This window comes from Nannospalax galili, unplaced genomic scaffold (assembly GCF_000622305.1).
Source record: "Nannospalax galili isolate Female #2095 unplaced genomic scaffold, S.galili_v1.0 scaffold76, whole genome shotgun sequence".
Classification (NCBI taxonomy): domain Eukaryota; kingdom Metazoa; phylum Chordata; class Mammalia; order Rodentia; family Spalacidae; genus Nannospalax; species Nannospalax galili.
The window spans coordinates 3460799-3483457 of NW_008339767.1; the positions used below are offsets into that span (position 1 = coordinate 3460799).

The window sequence follows — 22659 nt, forward strand, 5'->3', positions numbered from 1 at the left end:
CAACCTTATTTATTTTTATTTAAAAAACATATTTTACTTATTTTATTTATTTATTTATTTATTTATTCATTTATTTTGGTCTTTTTGAGACAGGGTCTCCCTGTAGCCCCAGCTGTCCTGGATTCACTACGGAGGCTGGCCTTGAACTCACAGAGATTCGCCTGCCTCTGCCTCCCGAGTGCTGGGATTAAAGGCATGCGCCACCACGCCTGGCTATCTATTTTTATTTTATGTGTATGAGTGCTTTCTCTGCACATATGTAAGTATACCATGTGTGTGCCTGGTGCCCATTGTTCATGGAGGCCAGAAGAAGGCCTCAGATCCCCTGGAACTGGAGTTAAAGACAAGTGTTAACTGTCATGTTCGTGCTGGGAACCGAATCCAAGTTCTGTGGAAGAACAGAAAGTGCTTTTTTTTTTTTTTTTAACTGCTGAGCTATTCCTCCAGCCCCTTATTTCTGAATTTATTTCTATTCTTCTGGGTTACAATTTGTCTGAATTATTACTATTCAAGTATCATCTAAATATGATCTTTCTGCAGTCTTTTATTCCCTTATTTCAAAATATTCTCACTTGAAAAAAGTTGTTCCAAAATAAAGTTATCTGAAAGTGTGATAATGATACAATTAGTGACATTCAAAAACAGAAGAGTGATGAAAGCACTATTAGTCAGATAAAACCAATGTGCATTGATTAATTCAATTGACTACTCTTCTCATGTTGCTTTTGGGACCATCACATTTGCAGGCTTGGCTTTAGATTTATCCCTATAGGTGCCAAGTGTCTGGACCATATTAAGAGTTAGGCAGAAAAAGGATGAATCAAACAGCCAGATAAAATCTGCTGATCTTGCCTCTGTTGGAAGGAACACATTCACATTGCCATTATAACTGGCCAAGCCTACCATGATAGGTTTTCACTTGTAAAATGTCCATGGTAAGCAGAAGAGCCCAGGGGCTTCTGAGTTTAACCTGCTATATGCACCTTTGGGAAAGTCTGCTGAAGACAATTCCATAGTCTTGTAAGGATAACAGCATCCTTTTAATTGATTTTCTTTCCAGTGGAGAATAAAATCTTTCCTAGTGTGCTTTCATAAATCACAATGCTCAAAAACTGTGAAAGCCATTTCACCTTTTCTAGCTCAATAAGCTAAACACATCAAATTGGTCAACACTAGCCCCAAAGCTTCCTTTTTAAGACCATGCATTCATGAGCTGTGCACTTTGCTTTAATTATGACATAGGATCAAGAACATTCAGATTTCAGGGTTCAAGGGCTAAGAATTGTTGAGGGCTAGGACCCCCGAACTGAATAAATGAACTCTTTCAGGCAGTTGGGAGAAGCTTTAATGAGCATAAAGACCTGTGGTTTCCCAAACACAGGCTAATGAAGTTCAATTTCAGCTCCATTATGAAATCTTCTTTAATCACCTTAGTCCACAGATATATTCTATCCAATGTTGCCTGTAGAGGTTAATTTTCTGCCCTTTGATGTGTAGTTTATCTGATTAAATGATTGACTCTTAAGGCTAAGAATCTTATTGTCTACACAGAACAGGGAGTTCAAGAGATATTTATTGATCAATCAATCAAGATAATTAATCTTGTTTCCAAACACAGCTGGGCATCACGCTATGGTTTCTTCACATCTGGCACAACGATTCCAATGTAGTTAGCCATTAGGTAGCCAGACTAAAAACAACTGAAGGCTATTCCTTCTTATCTACATACACATCACATTGAAATTCAAGAATTTCTTTGAGCATTTTTAGTAAGCAATTACAATGCTTTGGGACATATAAATAGTAGCCGTAATTTATTAAGCAATTCATAAATGCTAGGTGCAATGGTAAGTACTTTACATACATACTGCTATTATTATAATGACCTTATTAAACAAAAGACACTATTATTCTCCTTTTACAGATGGTAAAATGGGCATAAGACGCTTATAAAATACAAATGCTGGTAGAAAGCAGGAAAGGCAGAAGAAAAAGTTTATTGGGGAACATGATACATGAATTAGTCTGGTTCCAAACATGTTGAATTTTAAAGAACTTGGGGGTGGGGGTCAGTAGGTAGAGATGACATTTAAATAGTTACTAGTTAGAGGTTTTCAAGGTTTCCAATTCTTCTAAACCAGAGGAGTCTGCATCACTTGGGAATTTCCAAAAACTCATTTTTGGTATTTGCTTCCTAGCCTCTGTCCACCTGAACACGTTCTGTGATGGACTTAGGAATATGTGACTCACGTCAGGTAATTCTGATGTACTATGTTTCAAGAATGCTGACCTATAGTAGTGGTCTGCAAACTTACCAGGCATCAGCATCGCCCAGAGAGCTTGCAAAGGCAATTTCCTGAGCTTAGTTCCAGAGTTTCTGATTTACCAGGTTGAGAAGGGCATGTGATTTTCCATTTCCAAAAACACAGATAAAGAATGACTTTAGGAGAATAAATAACAAGATGGTTCAAATGTGCTGTCCAGAACATACTGACATCCACCAATCTGTCAATCTAAGACAAAAGAGATCTGAACAAGTAACATAGATTTGGGCGGCATCTATACATGAGAAATATTTCTTGGGTGTCTTCCAAATTTTTTTGGCCTCCTAATGAGTCTCTCTGTTTCCATAATTCTCTAGTTTGTTTTTCACACACAAATGAGATAAATCTTTTAAGGTAAAAAAATCAAGCCAGACATGGTGGTGCATGCCTTTATTTAATCCCAGCATTTGGGAGGCAGAGGCAGGCAGATCACTGTGAGAGTGAGGCCGGTCTGATCTATGTAGCCATTTCCAGGCCAGTTGGGGCTACAAGAATACCCTGTCTCAAAAAGAGAAAAAGAATCATTTTGTTTCAGTAACTGCATGCACCCCTCCAATGGTCCCCACTGCTCTTACGGAATTCCACACTTGGCCTGACTGGCCCTGCAGGATTTGGTCTTTGTGTCTCCATCCTCATCCCTCATTTCCCCTCTCTCTCCCTCTGCTTTAGTCTTACTGATCTTTTAGATCTACAAATACATCATTCTTTCCTGTCTCAGGATCTTTGTTCACATTGTTCCTCAGCTTTAAATGCTCTGTCTTAGCTATAGGACATCCCCGTTCCCCTGGCTTCTGATCTTAGTTTAGATGTCACCTTCTTAGACCTTTGTTCTTTACCACCCTGAGTCCTAGTTAGCTTTGGCTGTCAACTTGACACAGTTCACAGTTGCCTGAGGGAGTCTCAAATGAGGGATTGCCTAGATCAGATTGGCCTGTGGTCATGTTTGTGGGGAATGTCTTGATTGTTTGTTGATTGATGTGGGAGGACCAAGTCTACTGTGGGTGGTGCCACCCCTGGGAAGGTGGTCCTGGGCTGTATAAAAAGGCAGGCTGAGCACCTGCCAGAGAGAGCAAGCCAGTAAACAGCATTCCTCCATGGCTTCTCCTTCTGTTCCTGGCTTGAGTTCTAGTCCTGACTGTTACCTGAAAGTGTAAATGGAAATAAGCCCTTTCTTCTCCAAATTGCTTTTGGTCACAATGTTTTTGTTATGGTAACAGAAAGAAAACTAGAGTACTTTGTTAGTCTTTATCTAAATCCTGTTTGTGATCCTTACTACTCTTGTCACAATTAGCAAATTATCAGTCTCTTCCAAAGAATTTTAAGTTCTTCAAGAGTAGAAGTTTGAATAACCCACAGCAAGTCCTATTTATTCTAATGTTTCCAGCGTCTCCTTCTGTGGCTCCCAGATCCCCCCACATACTGTTCCCCTCACATACTCACACACTCCACATGTTGAATGGTGGAAGTAAAAATATATAAAACTAGTGGAGAAATTTGGGTGAACATCTATATTTTATAGGAGTTGGGGCTTGGGGAGAAAGGAATGCTGCAGCAATGAAGAAGAGGACAGAGAGAAACAGAGAAAGAGAGAATTTTCAAAACAGTGCTCTAATTGTCAACAAAAGATACACACACAATGTAAGCTATCTAAATATGTATATTTGGCTGTATGGTAATCACTCAGAGAGAATCAAAATCATTGCTAGGAAGTAACAATGGAGTCTTAAATCAATTGTCAGAGTGAAGAAGATAAGTGATGACTGTGACAAGGGCATGAAGATTATTTCTGGGCACAACCGTGTTTTCACTTTGTAAGCATAAGTTAACATGTATGTTGTAGTTTATCACAATTCTTTTAAAAAAAATCTCAGGGATGGAGAGATGGATCATTGATTAAGAGAATTTGCTGCTCTTGCAGAGGACTGGAATTCAATTCCCAGGACCCATTCTGGCAAGCTCACAACTGCCTATAACTCCAGCTCCAGGGAATCCAACATCCTCTCCTGGTTTGTTCAGGCACTGCACTCTTGTGCACATACTCACGTATAGACACACACATAATTAAAAAAAATATTAAAAGTCTCAAAAGACAGGCAGGACAGCTTTTACCATTTTCAGTAATGTGGTAAGGAAGTAAAATAATAAGCATGAATTACACTTTCAGAATGTTTGGAGGTATCTCTCATTCCAAATTTCATCTGTAATAATAGATATCTACTATTTATATAGTGATTCTTCAAAGCCAACCATAATATGAGCAAACCGTTCCAGGGAACAATGATAACTTAAAAACAGACCTCCCTAGAGCCTCTCATGTTTCTTTTCTAAATCGAGTATTTGATTCCAATAGCCCTAAAATCTGGGAAGATTTTAAGATGTTAGTTGGAAATAAAGGCCTTAAGAATATTTAAAATGGAAACAACTCCCCAGTTTAATCAGAATACCAATCTAAGTTTACTCTAACTTGTAGATGCCAGCAATAGACACCATCTGCCATGATAACTCCTAAGTTCTGAGCCACACTTTGAAGGCAAAACACAGAATCTTTTGTTTGTCCACAGAGCAAGAACACAAAGTCCTTAGCAGAACTGAGTGAACAGAGCTGGGGAAGTAACGTTGGAGACAAATGCAATGACTTCTCAGGTTGTTAAAATTTGGTAAAGAATTATCTGTCATCATTGCCTATATCCATTAAAGCTGAAAGCAGGAAAACAGCTTTTCTTTCACAAATCCCAGGTTTCCTGGGAAATCAGGCTCATAAAACAGGAAGAGGTTAAAAGGTATTTGCATTTCATTGCAACAACTTAAAATGTAAACTGTGGTTTGCTCAAATCTGATTGTCAGAAACATCCTGAAAGATAGGCAGAGTGGCTCACACATGGTCCTCCAAGGCCTGTGAGGATAAATACTAGAAAGCGGTACAGCCAAGTCAGGGTGCCTAGGGTGCTAGATAGGTGCTGTGTACTTCACTCTGGGAAACAGATTCCCTAAATTCAGAAAAGGCTCTCTCTCTCTCTCTTTTGTGCTAGGAGATCACTACCAGCCTGTGCACACCTGGTCACCTTGCAGTCATAAAAAATAACAAATAACAAATAACAAAGAAAAGCTGAATGTGCCAAAACTTGTGGAATGGCAAATACCTTTGGATGTTAAGAAAGAGAGAGGGAGATCATTTACTGTGATAGCTTTTATTCTTCTTAAATATTTGCTCCAGAAAGACACTTTATCCAGAGATATACTCTTTTTTAAACATTAACTCCATGAGTATCTGTACGGCTTTATGTATTCTTGCTAGATTTTGAACTATGGCACCTTTGTTAAGCTTTAGCGATGGATGAGGGGGGAACCACAGCTGTCTACACAGTTTATAACAGTTAAACGAAGTAAACTGGGGAAATGATGCATTGGGTAATTAGAGCTAGGGAAGAACAGTGACTTGACTTCATTAATAGCAATTTTTAAAGATGGTTTTAGTATGGGGTTTTTATTACTGACACTGTCTATAGAAACCTATTTGGCTACAAAGAAATAAAACTTAAAGATGACCTGAATAAATTGAATGTAAAGCTATACTGTCAAATAATACCCTAATTGTTATAAAGTATGCACACATACACACACACACGTGCATACACATTACACAGACATTTCTAACCACCTGTGTCAGGTTGCTTAAATAGTCATTAATTTGTTCTAGGAAAATGCTTTACAAAATATGGTATGTATTTATATATGTACAATTATTTTTAAAATATTTTACTTATTTTAGTTTAATGTGTATGAGTATATTGCCTGCATGTATGTAAGCACACCTTGTTTTGTAATGCCTGTGGAGGTCAGAAGAAGGCGTCAGATACCCTGGAACTGGAGTTACAGATGGTTGTTAGCTCCCATGTGGGTGTTGGGAATCCAACCTAGGTCTGCTGCAAGAGCAGTCAGTGCTCTTAACTGCTGAGCCATCTCTCCAGCCCATCAAATTTTTTTTTCTTTTTTTTTGAGGCAGTGTTTTCCTGTAGTCACAGCTGCCCTGGAACTCACTATATAGAGCAGGCTGGCCTCCATCTCACAGAGACTCACCTGCTTCTGCCTCTTGAGTGTTGGGATTAAAGGCATGTGCCATCATGTCTGGCATCGATTTCCCTTTAAAAAGTATTTATTCATTTTAATTTAGAAATTATAAGTATGTGTGCATACTGCAGTAAATACTGATGTGTAATGATCTCTGTGGTATGTTGACTCAGAGTCCTTTGGATAAATACTCAGAAGTAGTATAGCTGGGTCATATAGTAAATCTAATTTTAGTTTTCTGAGAAATTTCCATACTGATTTCCATAGAAGCTGGAGGGTTAGTTCACATTCCTACCAGCAATGTATATGTCAGAGGCATCAGATTACCTGGAGCTAGAGTTATAGGTGATTGTGAGTCCTCCTGATGAGGACTTGGATCCTCTGCAAGATTAGTTGTCATCTCTCTAGCCCCTGTTGTTTGTTTTCTTAATGACTCAACATTCTGACTGAGATAAGATGGGATTTTAATGTAGTTTTAATTTGCATTTCTCTGATGACTAGAGAGACTGAGTATTTTTCATGTTTATTGGTCATTTTACTATACTATTATTTTTAAATGTTTTTTTTTTTTTAATGTGTATGAGTGTTTTGCCATCATGTATATAAGTGCATCACATGCATGCAATGCCTGAAGAGGCCAGAAGAGGGTATGGGTACTCTAAAACTGGAGTGATGAGTGGTCGTTAGCCACCATGTGGGTATTGGGAAGCAAACCTGGGTCGTCTACAAGAGCAGTCAGTGCTCTTAACTGTTGAGCCATCTCTCCAGCCCTATACTATTATTTTTGAAGATTTTTGTTCCAAAAATAAAACATAGACTTAAACAAAGCAATATAATGAAGTCATAATCAAAACTCTCTGCTAGAGGGGTATTTTTTTTTTTTTTTAAACACTCCACCCCTAAATTTACCCTTGGAACAAAGAAATAAACCAAATAAAATTGATCTTTTTTTCAGGCTGTTACTGAATGACATCTTTAAAACATCATTTGTTCGCAACACAGAATTGTATACGAGAAACCAGTTTTCTTTTCATTAAAATATTTTTCGATTTATTTATTTATTTATTTGTGTGTGCAGCCCGCTTGGGTGTGGAGGTTGGAGGACAACTTGTAGTCAGTTTTTCCTACCCTTTGGGTCCTTAGGCTTGGCAACAAATGACTTTCCCCCTGAACTATCTATGGGTCTCAGTCTTGATTTTAAATTCTGTAAGTCAGTCATTTCAGCAGAAGGAATTGCAGAACAGCTGGAGAAAGTAGACTGGTCTTTAAAGAGTTACCTCTAATTCTGAAGATCTGTGGTTCTATAGTGAAGGTATTTGATGGTGTCTAGAGAGATAGAGATGAGGCTATTCAGAAGAACAGGATTTGGAATGGAAGTTCTCCTCCTTGCCCCTCAGCCTGCTTCCTTTTGTGGATGATTTTTAACCTCAGTTTTCTTTTGATAAACTGGCCTTGGAACAGAATTAGCATTCACCTCATGAAGAAAGAGGAGTTATTTTGAATGAGCTAGTCACCCAGGGAGGAAACTCTATTAAACAAAGTCCTTGGGGAAGTGAATTATTTATTGGTTGAGTTTGTGGTCTAAAGTTGAGGTTATGTGTTGGGGAAGAAGGGAAGCATTGTGCTGTGCGATATTTAAATGAAAAGAGGAAAGGACACACAATTCATACCTTAGAAATATGAGTGCGATGGGCTAAATTTTGTATATTAATTGTGTGGAGGAAGGAGAACAAGAAAGTTGTAGCTAAGCAAAAACTTCTGATGTCTGAGATTTGGTTAAAATACTCATTAAAGTTATTGACAAATGCAGTTAACACGTATGAGAAGCTTCTTTTGCGTGGTTTACTTTTCTATCCTTTTATTCTTCAGAATTTTATTATTTATTATGTACCATCCATGACTAAGACAGCTAGCCCTAGCCTGTTGGAAGGTTAAGTTGTAGCAATGGAAATGACTTGAGAGACTAAGCAATGGAGAAAGAGGAGTCTAAACTCAACAATGAATGTATTCCTTAAATGATAAAAACTTGCTATACAAAATAGCATTGAGATTCCCCACCACACCATTTGATAAGCAATTGGTCATATTCAACTGCTTTCAATAGTGAGAATAATAATATTTCTTTAAAATATAATGCCACTAAGAAGAAACAGATAAAACTCATGGGGAAAACTTGGAACTATTATCCTCTTGAAGAAACGATCAGTGTAGTGCAATTTGGTTATGACAGAACATTCCACCTCCCATGGTGGATCATGTGGTGCATCAATGATTTGAATTACTCTTCAAATTGGACCCTGACTTTAGGGTTTATAAAGGACATATTTTCAAAAGAGGTCATTGCTGAAACAATTCCTTTAATCAACAATCAGAGGATTTACCCAACTGATGGTGCCAAGCATCCTTCACAGGGACCATTATGGTACAGTGCTTCCATCACTCAACGGGGTTAGGGGATCAAATGAATTTGCAAATGAAGATTTTTGGTTTGTACAGTTCTTTTTCATCTTCTGGAAAGTGATCACTAGACTTAATCAAGGTTACTCTGTATATCATTAACTAATTTTATCTTCCTCCTTAAAAAATCTTTTTAATAGTGAGTTTAAGAGAGCTTGTTTTTAAGTCTTCTGGATTTCATGTTTTCTCTGTTGAAGCCTTGAGGGAAGCTAAATTTAAAAGTAGGGAAATAGTAATTAAAAGTGATTAGGACAAGAAGTTTTGGTGCTATGCAATGTGGACTCAATTCTCCCAGTTGCAAACTGAACCAAGCAGCAGTTTTTGGTTTTGATTATAGCTTTAGTTGCTATTTTAATAAACATGAACCAGTATTCAAACTTTTAATATCCTGCTGCTTAACTATTTCCAAAGAGCTATCCAGTTCTTTTAAACAGGCTTTGTTTTAAAATTTTAATTTGTTTGGCTCAGTCTCACCTTAGAAAGTTGTAGCCTCATGGTAAACTCTTTTACAAGTTGATTTCCAGAATCATAAGCAAGTCTTTTCTTTCTCCCTCCTAAGTGTTTCCTCATGTGCCAAAGTTGTTGGTGCTGACAGCTTCCCTGATTTGTTTTATCTGGTTCCCACAGCAAGTATGAGAGACAAACTCAAGAATGTGTTCAGTGTTGACTGGATGCATCCAGACTGCAGTGATACTTACAACTCTTCTAGGAAGCGGAGGCTGTGCAGCAGACTCGGGGGCAGCTGACTGATGTTGTTCATACTGAGGTCCCTGGAGGGGAAGACAGACAGCATGTGAGGAGCAGAGTATTGCCACTGCAAGGAAATCCAGCTGTTCAGTTCACACATTTCCAAGCAAGACAGTAAAATGAACTCATTCCTTTGCTTGACAAATGAATGATGATTTTCCATCTTAAATATATAACCTTCCAGCACCAGGGTCTCGAATTAGAGACCCTAGGAAGAGTGTGCATGGAATTCAAAATGACTTAGACCATTCATGGGCATGATTGTAATTCGTCATGTTTAAAATTATGTGAGTAGGACAGCAAAGGAAGCAGACGTAACTCAACTTTGGGTCTTGCTTTCAATTGTGTGACAAAGGGAAATGTCTTCAGGCAACGTTAGACATCCGTTTCTCTGGGATTTTAAGCACCTTGTAAAAACAAATGTTTTGATTCAAAGAAATTTAAAACAAAACAAAACAAGACAAAAAGCCTATTCCCTCATCGAACATGCTCCTTCTGCAGGTTCTCGGATTGCATTAAATAAGTGAAATGAACCATAAAACGAGGGTGTAAGGTGATCCTGCTCTGTGCACACTTCCTGCTGGGCCTGCACAGTAGTTCCTGGCACAGGAAACAACAAGCCACTTAGGGCAGAACTCAATCAATTTTTGTTTTAAGTGAAAGTCCGTGTAATTAGATTTTATTTTGTTTTTATTTCTCTATTTCTTTACTGTCTCTCACATGCCTTATAGCATCCCTGGTATTTCCCATTTGTATCTCAGAAGCCCAAAGACTGACAGTTGGGTAAATTCTAATCAAGACCAACTCAAACTTCATAGAGCTGGTGCAGGTTTGGAAAGAGATGACTTATTGCTCTATCCTGAAGATTAAGGACAAATGCTGTTATAATAGACTGGGTTTCCATACTTAAAATTTATCTTGAGATTAGACAGTGAGTCTCTTTCCAGTCTAAATTATTCCTGTTACTAAAATGCACATACCCATTTTAACTACCCAGCTGACTTCAGTATCAGTACAGTTTCTTTTAGCAAACGTTAGCTTGAACTCAGTGATGCTGCGAAGTGAAAAGCTGTTCATCTGCTTTTTATTTTTTTATTTTTATTTTTTGGTCTTTTTTGAGACAGTGTCTCCCAGTAGCCCCAGTTGGCCTAGAACTCACTATGTAGACCAGGCTGGCCTTGAACTCACAGAGACCTGCCTGCCTCTGCCTCCCGAGTGCTGGGATTAAAGGCGTGCGCCACCATGCCCGTCTCTCATCTGCTTTTTAAAAGTATCAAACACAGGGCTGAGGAAACAACTTAGTGGATAGTGTTTGCTATGCAAGCATGAAGACCAGAGTTTGGATCCCCAGCCCCTATGTAGAAGCTATGTAGGTGTGGTAGTCACCTGTAATCCCAGCACCCGGGAGGCAGAGGCAGGGGATCCCTGGAGCAGTCTGTCTAGCTGAACCAGCTGGAACTGGCAAGCCTGGGCTGTGCAAGAGATTCTGCCTCAGTAAGGTGGAGTGTGATTGAGGAAGACACCCGAGGTCAAGTTCACACTTCTATATACATGAGCACACATGTGCACATGTGTGCACACTTGCTTGTGCACACACATGTGCCCCCACATATACAAATACATGTACACACACTCATGTATAGCACACACATGTACATTCAAAAAAGTAACAAATATGTCCATGAAAAATAATGTTTTATTAAATGTTTGAGTATGGGAACTCCAGAACTACTGTTAATTTTAATATCTATTCATATATAATAACAAAGTCAAATAAATGTTATATTCTTAATCTAAAACTTAATGGCACCATAAATATAGGCTAAAATTTGTACATATTTTTTTAAACCTGGATTTTTCTGGCATTGTCTAGATAATCAAATAAATGACAATTTCAAATTTTTTTTGTGTGCAAACATTTCTCTGAAGTAGCATTACTGCTCTGTTTACCAAATAGCAAAGCATTAAGCTGATCAAAAGAGTTTCTGGCTACACCAAAGTGGTCATATAATCTCTGAAAAGGTTTAATATTCCCAGGGATATTCACCCATTTTTAATTCTACCCACTAATTTCCTACAAGGAGCACGGTGGTTTGCCTTTGGAACATATTTGTTAGAGACTGAGATCAAACCAGTTTACATCCAGTCAACTGGTATGAATAGAACTGACTTTTCTCTCTTATATCTTTCTGTGTGATATGCAAATCAGTTTGGGACAAACATCAGTCTTGTCAACGTGCAAAAAAATCTGAAAGGAGAACCAGGGGAGATTGTGGAGATTCATAAATAGCCTACCTCATTTTAATGTTTGCTTCCCTATTTGAGTTTTTGAGGCTCCCAGGAGTGAAGCGTATGTAAGAATTCCACCCCTTGCTCCCATTGGAGCACTTCTTTTTATGGTGAAGGAGTCCAGGGAAGGAGAAAGAGTACAGATGAGTCTGAGAACAGTTCCTTGGGTTTGAATCTGGGGTTCCCATTCACTAGTTGTCAGGAATTTTGTCACAGCAGTGAGAAAATCAATAATACAGAATATTGGTACAATGAATGGGGTCACTGTTTTGATAAACCCGACCATGTGATTCTTAGGCCTTTGGAACTGTTTTGTATGTGGAACCTAGAAGAGTTTGGAGATGTGGACTAGAGAAGCTCTTGAGACTTCAAGCAGAGCTTAATGAGCTATTCTAGTGGGAGTGTTGAAAACCAGCATGCTGAGAGAAACATAGGCAATGTTTATCTGGCTAATGAGGTTTCAGAGGGGAATAAGGATTCTGCTGGGAATGGGAGCTAAAGGCTATTCATGTTATATTCTGGCAAGGAATCTGACTTGATTCTGCCTTTGCCCTGAGAACTTGAGTAAGGCTGAATTCTAAAGTAATGGTTTAATTTCATTTCTTTGGCAGAGGAAAATTCAAGGCAGAATAGTGTTCGAGTTGTGGCATGGCTACTACTCACAGCTCTTCTTCAGATCTACAGTGAGACACAGTAGAGAGATAAGAAAGATGTGAAGTTTGGTGAGGAAGGAAGTGTAAACAATAGACAGATTCTACACTGAAGGCTTCAAATCGTGAAAATAAAATCTCATTTGAAAGGGAGAAAGCCTTCAAACTAAGAATGCTAAGTGATTCCTTCCTCAAAAACAACCTCTGGAGAAGTGTTTCCCTAGGGTTAACACACAGAGGCCCTACAACTGTGCTCCAACAGGCCAGGCTACATGCTCAGCTAGCAGAAAAACTTGGCAGCATCACCCATGTGGTGACACTGGATTTATAGGCATGAAAGATACAAGAATGAAGGGGTCATGGAGGCTTGTGCCAAGGTTTTAGAGAGCTGCTGAGGCCAGCTAATACGTATGGCAGGCTTGGATTCTGTGCAAGGAAACCCTGAGAAGCCATGCATGAAATTGGGAAGATGAAGCTTAAGTTGCAATGGAGACCTCAGGATGTTGGAGATGCGTGGAACATGGGATATCCTCTGAGGAAAGCTGCAGGTATGGGGCACAGCGGGCCTAAGACAAAGGTTACATGTGCTATAGGTGACAAAGCTGATGGGGTGGGGCTTCCCAAGGCCATTAGAGCCCAGTCGATTTCATCATAAGTCCAAGATGCTGCATATGGATATTTAACAGTTGGTGTTTGTCCTGCTGGGTTTCAGTCTTGATTTGGTCTGATCTTTGCCTCCCATTTTTCCCGTTTGGAGTGGGATGTTTATTACATATTGGAAATATGTAACTTGCTTTTTGATTTTATAAGGAGTTACAGTTAAGATATTGTCTTGAGTCTCAGGAAAGACATTGGGCTTTTTTTTTTTTTTTTTTTTTTTTTTTTTTTTTTTTAAAAAAAAAAAAAAAAAAAAAAAAAAAAAGAGGACGATAAATCTTTCACTGTGATATATCAAAATAAAAACCTGCCTCTGCCAGTAGTATTTTTTTTTTTTAACAGTATTGTGACTATAAAGACCTTGGGAACATTTAGAGATGGGTTAAATGCACTTTGTGTTATGAGGTGACACACATGAGACTTTAGAGGTGGGAGGTGATGGTTTAAAAGTGATTGTTTAGATGTCAAATTGACAAAGTGTGAGCTGGTAATGCTCAATCTTATCAACTTAATAGGACTTAGAACTACTATGGAAACACCTCTGTGTATGTGTCTATGAGGATATTTCCAGAAAGGTTTAATGGAGGAAGGAAGACATAGGAATGTGACTGGCACCATTTCATGGGTTACTGTCCTAGAATTGAAAAAAAGAAGAGAGCTGGCACTGACATTCATCTTTTTCTGCTTCCTGACTGCAGATACTATGTGACTAGTGACCTCATACTCATGCTGCAAAGAAAAGTTTCCCACCATGAAGAACTGTGAGGTAACTTAACATTCTTAAGCTGCTTTTTATCAGTTATTTTTTTTCACAACAACAAGAAAAGCAACTAATATACCATGATTGAAGGTATTGCTTTTTTAGTATCTTTCCTTTAAAAATTAATTCCAGCACTTGGGAGGCAGAAGTAGGCAGCTCTCTGTGAGTTCAAGGCCAGCCTGGTCTACATAGTGAGTTCCAGGACAGATGGGACTACAGAGGCACCCTGTCTCAAAAAGACCAAAAAAAAAAGCATTTGTCAGCTGGGTGTGGTAGTACATCCTTGCATTGAACACACACACACTGAAGGATATTTAGGGACACAAATCAGACTCGATAGAAGGTATTAGGTCTGAGAGTGCATTAAATTAGGCTGGGGTCAGTGGGGGGAATGTGTGGATAGGGGAGGGATCAAATTCCATCAAACTCCACTGTATGCAAATTATAAATTTCAATAAAAAACAAGAGCTGTAAAAAGCTAATTGATGTAGGAGGGCCCAGCCCACTGTGGGCAGAGCCACCCCTGCACTGATGGGCCTTAGCTGTATAAAAATGCTAGCTGAATATGAGCCCGGCAACAAGTCAGCAAGCAACTCCGCTTCCACTGGCTTCCCCAGTTCCGACCCTGGCTTCCCTCAGTGATGGATTGTGACTTGGAAGTGTAACCCAAATGAACCCTTTTGTCCCATCTCCCACAACAAGAAATGTAGGTTGTACTTTGCCTCCATCATTCGTGGGCAAAGAAAACTGGGTTTTCCAGAAAGTCCTGAACTGGAGACCAGGCAAGTGAAAACCTGCTGCCACAGCCCTGCTTACTGTCATGTCTCTACAGCATGCAGAGAACAGTGTCTGACACTGTTCCCAAGCTTCCCTAGGGAGAAATTCTTCATGCGGGATCCTGCCACCAGCATGCTCCCGAGGTATGAACTCTGCCTTTATTAATGAGCCTGTTCATCTTTGCTAATTACTAGACCACACCATAGTCACTAGAACATTATTTCCGAAGTCGCTGTCCTGGTAGAATGCTCAGACCAGTCCGGCTCTCCCCTCCCTTCCCCTCTTTGTCTACATCCAGAATCACAGCAAAATGAGAGCGATTCTAGCTCTCAAAGTGAACAAAAGCCAAGACAAACAGAATTTTCAGCATCTTATTCAAATCCCTGGAAGACGTGTTGAGAAGACTAAGGAGACCAGAAGTGAATGCCAGCAGGGCAGAACCTAATGACATTTACATTCATTTTCTACAAATATTTTCTGCCGTGTCTTGACTGCATTTTGCTCCTAGTTTAGGTGAGTGATGTGTACACAGCTTACCTCCCTCTGCCCAAGAGCCCCAGATAAGAAGGTTGAAGCCTATGAGACTTAGTGTGCAAGTGTTATGGGGAAGGCCCAGGCAGAAGGTGTCTTCGTTTTCCTGTTGTCATAAAATGCGCTGACAAAGGCGATTTAAGGGGTGTAGTGGTTACTTTTTATTGTCAAGTTGCTAGAATCTAGAGTCACCTGGGAAGAGGGAACCTCAGTGAAGAATTACCTCTAACAGAGCCGCCTGTGGGCATGCCTCTGCGGCATCCTCTTGATGTCTAATTAATGTAGGAAGGTCCAGCCCACAGGCAGTATATCGCTAGGTCTGGGCTGTTTAAAAAAGCTAGCTGAGCATGAGTTCCTGCCTTGACTTCCCTCAGTGATGGACTGTGACCTGGAGGTGCAAACTGAAATAAATAAAGCCTTTCCTCCCCAAGCTACTTTTGCCCATGGTGTTTATCACAGCAACAGAAAAACTAAGTATGGCCAGGGGGAAAGCTTCACTTCAGCTCACACTGTGAGGTTTCAGTACATCATCTGTAGGAAGACACAGTGGCAGGAGCTTAAGGCAGCTAGCCACATTGTACCCTCAGTAAAGTAGCAGAGAGCAATGTTGAATATATACACGCAGGCTGCACAGCTCCCTCTGTCCTTTTCATTCAGTGCAGAGTCCACATGAAATGATGCCACCTACATTCAGGGTCGGTTTTCTCACCTCAATTAACCCAAGTAAGAAAATTCAATAAAAAAAAATTAAAAAACCCCCCATGAATGTGATGCACGTACACACACACACACACACACACACACACACAAAGAGAGAGAGAGAGACAGAGACAGAGAAAGCAGTAAAAAAAAAGAAAGAAAATCCCTCGAAAGCAGCATCACTCTTCCAAAGGACCCTAACTCTGCCACTACTGAAATCAAAGACAAGGAAAAATTCCACTTGAAGACTTCCACAGCTTACTAATAAAAATGAACAATGAACTCATACAGAATACAAACAAGCAGATGAATCCAATTCATGATCTTGTGATCAAGGTCAGCAACATAGAAGAAAAGGTCATCAAAATGAATGTGAAAAATCAACAACACAATGAAAAAGTTACCAAGATGGAAGAAAAATTCATCACATAAATTGAGATTTTTCTAATAAAAACCCAAATAGAAATGTTGAAAATGAAAAATTCAGTGGGCTAGATTGAAAAAAAAAGTTACTAACAGACTAGACAAAACAGAAAAAAGACTACCAGGAATGGGAAGGAGCTGAGTGGCAGTACCCTTCAACATCAATGGAGGACAAAACTCCTAAAACTCTGGCCCATGACCCAGGGACAAGAGAGAGGAAAACTAAAGACATTGTCATCTCTAGATGATCATCCAAATTAAAAATAAAAGAGCCAGGCATGGTAGCACACGCCTTTAATCCCTGAGATAATAAATTGAACACCCTATTTCAGTGGCACATGCCTTTCATCCTAACACTTGGGCAGCAGAGGTAAGTGGATCACTGCTCTGAGTCTGAGGCCAGCCTGGTCTATATAGTGAGACCCTGTTTCAAAAAACAAAACAAAACAAAATCTTCAGAAACATCAGGTTTAAACTGCACTATAGGTCAAATGGACCTAGTAGAGATCTACAGAGTATTCTATCCAATGGAAACTGAATATATTCTTTTCGGCAGCCCATAGAACCAACTCTAAAATAGACTGCATTCTAAGTCACAAAACTAAAATTATATTAGAAAATTTCCAAAATCTAGAGAAAGAACTGGGCACCCAAACTCAAGAAGCATTTAGTACTCATATAGGCAGATCTGAGAACTTCCACATGACATGTATTCAAAATATCAGAAATACAAATAAAATAAGTATTACCAGCTATAAGGGGAAACACCAACTCACACACAAAGGTAAACAAATCAGAATAATATGGGAGCTAATATTAGCAACCCCTAAAGCCAGGGAAGTATGGGACAACATATTGTAAGCTCTGAACTACCAACTGAGACTACTATACCCAGCAAAGTTTTATTTAAAAATTGATGGTGGAATAAAAACAGCTCAAGGCAAGTACAAACTATGGCAATTCATGACCATCAACTCAATACTGCAATAGATATTATAAGTAATATTATACATAGGAGAAAAACACAACCACAGTTACAAAATCACAAGAAAGAATAACTTTAAGGAAAGAAGCAAATAAATGAAGGAGAGCCAGGAGGGAAACTATTATGCCCGACCCAGTAAACTCACACTAATCAGAGATAAAGACAAGAACAAACAATATTCCAACCAATCAGAGAAAGATCCCATAAAATTACAGGCATTAGTAAACATCTCTCAATAATAACCTCAAGTGCAAATGACCTCAACTCATCATGAGGGACACACACTAGCTGACAGGATTAGAAAGTTAGAACTTTTTTTTTTTTTGTCTTCAAGAACCAATCTCACTAATGGACATCTACAGATTGACAGTCAAAGGATGAAAGTCAACCTGTCAAGTGAGTAGAAACCAAAAACAAGTGGGCACAATTGTTCTGCTATCTGATAAAGCAGATTTCAAATCAAAATTGTGTTGAAGAGATAAAAGGTCACTACATAATAATAAGGGGAATAATATATCAAGAAGACATAATATTTACAAATATATATGCACCAAATGTTGGGGCTCTCAATTTCATGAAACAAACACTAATGAGCATAAAGTTCTGGTAATTCTGATACAATAATAGTGGGTGATTTCAGTACCCCACTTTCATCTCTAGATAGGTCATTGAAATTAAAAATCAAATAAATAGGAACTTCATATTTAAAGTACATCATAGATCAAATGGGCCCAATAGATAGCTGTAGAATATTCCATTCAAAGGATATGAAATATATGTTCATCTTAGTAGCCCACAGAACCATCTCCAAAATAGAATGCATTCTAAGTTACAAAGTAAGCCTAGTTCTACAAAACCAGTGTGTATAAAAGAATCAACAAACATTTCTTGTATCTTACCAAATAATAGTGGGATAAACCTAGAAGTTTCTAGGGCAAAATGAAAATGGAAACACAACCTACCAGAACTGTTGCTAAGACAGTTCTAAGAGGGAAAATTACAGTTGTGAGTGTTTACATTAAAAAAAAAATCAGAGACTGCAACTGGATAACCAAATGGTGCAATTCAAGACTGTAGAGAAATAAGAACAAGTCAAACCCCAAAGCATTAGGTAGCAAGAAATAGTAAAGATTAGGGAAGAAATTGGGGAAATGAATACTAAAAGAATACTCCAATTCATCAAACCAAGAGCTGGTTCTTTTTTTTTTTTTAATGTATATTTGTGTATTGCCTGCATATATGTGAGGGCACCTGTGTCGAGCAATGCCATGGAGGTAAGAAAAGGGTTTTGGATTCCCCTGGAACTGGAGTTAAGGACGGTTTGTAGCCACCATGTGGGTGCTGGGAATTGAACCCAGGTCCTCTGCAAGAGCAGTCAGTGCTCTTAACTGCTGAGCCATCTCTCTAGCCCCCCCCCACAGCTGGTTCTTTGGAAAGATAAAATGGGAGGCAGGGAGCCGTCTGGGGTTGGTTAGGCAGGAGGGGAGGCAGTGGGGAAAGAGATGAGCAACAATGTAAAATGACATACATGTATGAAAATGCCATAATGAACACATTACTTTACATTTTAACTTAAAAAGAACAGCAGTTGCAGAACAGGGTGAATGGCTTGGCAGATGTGATGTGGTTTGGTCCAGAATTGAGGTCCTGTCTAGCAGCCTCTGTGCATGACCCGACCTGTCTCAGCAGCTAAATAGGATGTGTAGGGTGACTCTGACTCCCCATCTCCTTCTTCTCAGCTCTTGACCTCTTTGAGGAAATGTTGCCTAGACACCATAGACTCTTCAGAACCTGTCTTGTGTGTTTCCGTTTCCATTTCCTAATTAGTTCTCTCCTGTGATCTGCCTGCACCATTCGAGATACAGTTCAGTAGACCCCTATGGTTCTGAGACAAGGTCCCATCTTTCTACCTTAATTCTGTTCTTCAACGTCTAGTTCTATGATACTTGCAGTGAGAACCACGCCTCAGCTGAGCAGTTTGGCTCAGATCACAGTTGATCACCTGGATCGCTGTCTCACTGGCGCTCTGAACTCCTTAGCTCTCATCTTTCACTCCAGTCTCCTGGCAAAATGCCAGCTCTGGAAGAACACCAGCATTTGTTTTCTCTGTGATTATGCCAGGGTACTGAGTGCTACTAGAAAAGATAAACCCACAAATGTACAGAGTAGTGTCTATAAATTTCTGGTCTTTGTGAGTTTCCAACACTACTGCACAATCCTGTTATTTGCTATTGCTCAACTTACTCCTCTGGGAACTGTTTCCAACTTTACTAGTTGCTGCAAACCTCTTAATCAACAACCACTCCCATCATGCCCTTGGGATACCTTCCCTCTGACTTCATGGACCACCAAAGATGAATCCGGCCAAACTCTGTTTCCCCTTTGTCTCCCACTTACTGTACTCATGCGCTCCTCCTTGCCAGCCTTCCTCAGGGGTCTTATACTATAGTAGTTTACATATAGCACCACATCACTCCAAGCTGTGGACTGAATGTATCCCCCCTCCTCCACAAATTCATATGCTAAACTCCTAGTCCTCAAAGGGTAGTGCTGGTAGATGGGGTATTTCGAAAGTAATCAGGACATGAGGATGATGCCCTCCTTATGGGATTAGTGTTCTAATGAGAACAGCCCTGGAGATCTCTGTTGTTGATCACGTGAGGACACAATGAGAAGAAGGGCCATCCGGAACTGAGGAAATCTGACTCACCAGATGTTGGATCTGCTGGTATCTTGATCTTGGGTTTCCTACCCTCTAAAGCTGGGAGAAAGAAATATTTGTTTCTTAAAAAAAATTTTTTTTGGTCTTTTTGAAACAGGGTCTCTCTGTAGCCCCAGCTGGCCTGGATTTGCTATGGAGACCAGGCTGGCTTTGAACTCACAGAAATCCACCTACCTCTGCCTCCCGAGTGCTGGGACTAAAGGCTTGCGCCACTATGCCCGGCTTCTTTAAAAATTTATTTATTTGTATATCTATGAGCATTTTGCCTGCATGTATGTAAGTACATCACATGCATGCAGTGCCCACAGATGCCGCAAGAGGGTGTCAAATTCCCTGGAACTGGAGTTAGGGATGGTTGTTATTTTTACCATGTGGGTACTGAGAAACAAACTTATGTTCTTTGCAAGAGCAGTCAGTGCTCTTAACCACTAAGCTATCTCTCCAGCCCTAAATATTTGTTTCTTAAGACATCTAGTCCAATGTTAAATTGTTACAGCAGTTGGAACCAAGACACTCTATGAGCACTCCTATTTCCTACATTGGTAACATCTTCCCTTTCAAGGTATAAGCCTGGTCAGTCTTGCTCATTATTAAAACAGACAAACAAACAGGATTTTAATATCATATCCTTTTTTAGCTGTAACTAACTCTTTTTTCTTTCTTTTTTTTTTAGATTTCACTTTTAGTTGGGTGTCATGGCACACACTTTTAATCACAGTACTCTTAACCACTGAGCCATCTCTCCAATCCTATATTTGAATTCTTAACCCCAACACTCAGGAGGCAGAGGCAAGTAGAGCTTTGTGAGATTGAGGTCAGCCTGATCTACATAGTGAGATCCAGGCTAGCTGGGGCTACAGGAAGACCCTGTCTCAACCCCCCTTCCCCCAATTACTTTTATTTTTAATTATGTGGATAAGTGTGTGTCTGAGTATAAGTGCAGTGCCCATGGAGGCCAGAAGAATGCATCAGATCCTCTGGTGCTGGAGTTATAGGAGGTTGTGAGCAGCCCTACAATGGGTGCTGGGAACTGAACTCAAGTCTTCTGCAAGAGTGTTATACTCTTTACTGTAGTGTTATACTCTTTACTGTAGAGCCATCTATCCAGTCTCTGTAATCCACTCTTATTGGCATTGTTTTGTGTTTGCAGTCTTTATCTATCATTCCATCTCTCCTCACAGGATGCAAGTGTCTCTCCCTGCCATATACTGAATAAAATTGTTCTTCCCAAGGAACAGCAACCTCCATGAATGCCTGACTCATTGGCACCCATGTTGTACAACGCCTGTGGAGGTCAGAAGAGGGTGCCAGATCCCCTGGAACTGGAGTTACAGATAGTTGTTAGTCACTATGTGGGTGCTGGGAATCGAACCTGTGTCCTCTGCAAGAGCAGACAATGCTTTTAACTGCTTAGCTATCTCTCCCACCCCAAGAAACCCTCTTTGTATTATGCCTATCTTCCACATGGTTTCTTGTTTGTGGTTGTATGTCCCTCTTCATTTGATTCCATCTCTTTCTGTCTTAGGGATTTCTCAAAGACTCTCATTCATAAAAGGTTCTCTCCTACACCCAAGTTCAAATACAGAGGTGCTGCTGCTCTCCTCTTCCTTCTTCCCTTTCTCTGTTTCCTTTTCTCCCCTTCTTTTAGTAAAGTATCTTTTCTATCATTCTAGTGGATCTGTTGTGGGAGGGAATAACACTGTCTTAAAATCCAGTTTTACTCTCTATATTTAGTGCTCGATACACAAATCAATTGTCAACTTTAGTCCCTGTTTAAAGTATTACTGTTAAATTAAGAAAACAATAACAAGAAGAAATAAGATTCTTTATTCTCTGCTGCCGTTAAAGTATTTTCTTCCTTAGCAGCAGAGTGCAATTCCTATCTTGTCTACCTATAGTGATTTTAATTTTGTCTTGATAGAGCTGGCAATATTTAGCTCTCTGCCAGATACCTTTGTCAACAATGAGACCAGGCTGACGTTGTTCCAGCGCTTTTTAATTGATCACATTTCAAATAAGCTGCCAGAGAAAAACCTAGTAAAATAGCGAGATCCTATCTTGCTATTGATCATTTCATATAATGACTTTGGATATCTCAAAACTTCTCAAGAACAATCAAGTTTTCCCCCAAGAGAGCATAGTACTTTATTTCTAAGTACCGCACCATCACACTCATCACAAAAGTTTGTGTCTAGGGTACAGAAGCTCCATCTACTCTGCTCTCTTCTTCATCTATGTACATCTTTTTTGGACAATCTCTTCTAGCCACATGGAATTAACACTGGGAACAATCACTAGCCTTGACCTGTCACCTGCGCTCCAGATCTTCAACAGCTTTCTGAACTTTTCCATGTGGCTAATCACCAGTTCTCCAAAATTTAATAATTTCAAGTAGAAATCATTATTTTCTTTTTTCTTCCAAACCTTCTTGTCATGACTATTGTATCTTTATTCAGTCAACCAATCTAGAAACCTGAGGCTTATTTTTTCATATTACCTCCACTCTCATTTAAATTAGCCCTATTGATTATATTTCTAACATGTTTACAGAATAGTAACGTCTGGCACTT

The 22659-nt window shown here is 39.5% G+C and overlaps 1 protein-coding gene across 2 annotated transcripts in view; it reads right to left on the reverse strand.

Annotated features, from left to right (window-relative positions):
• Positions 1-22659, reverse strand: part of Lgr5 (leucine rich repeat containing G protein-coupled receptor 5) — a 146999-nt gene that overhangs the window by 72757 nt on the left and 51583 nt on the right. For both annotated transcript variants that reach the window (XM_017798552.1, XM_017798551.1), the window contains exon 2: positions 9548-9619. In XM_017798552.1, coding sequence (XP_017654041.1) covers positions 9548-9619 — 72 coding nt within the window. The remainder of the gene's footprint in view (positions 1-9547; positions 9620-22659) is intronic.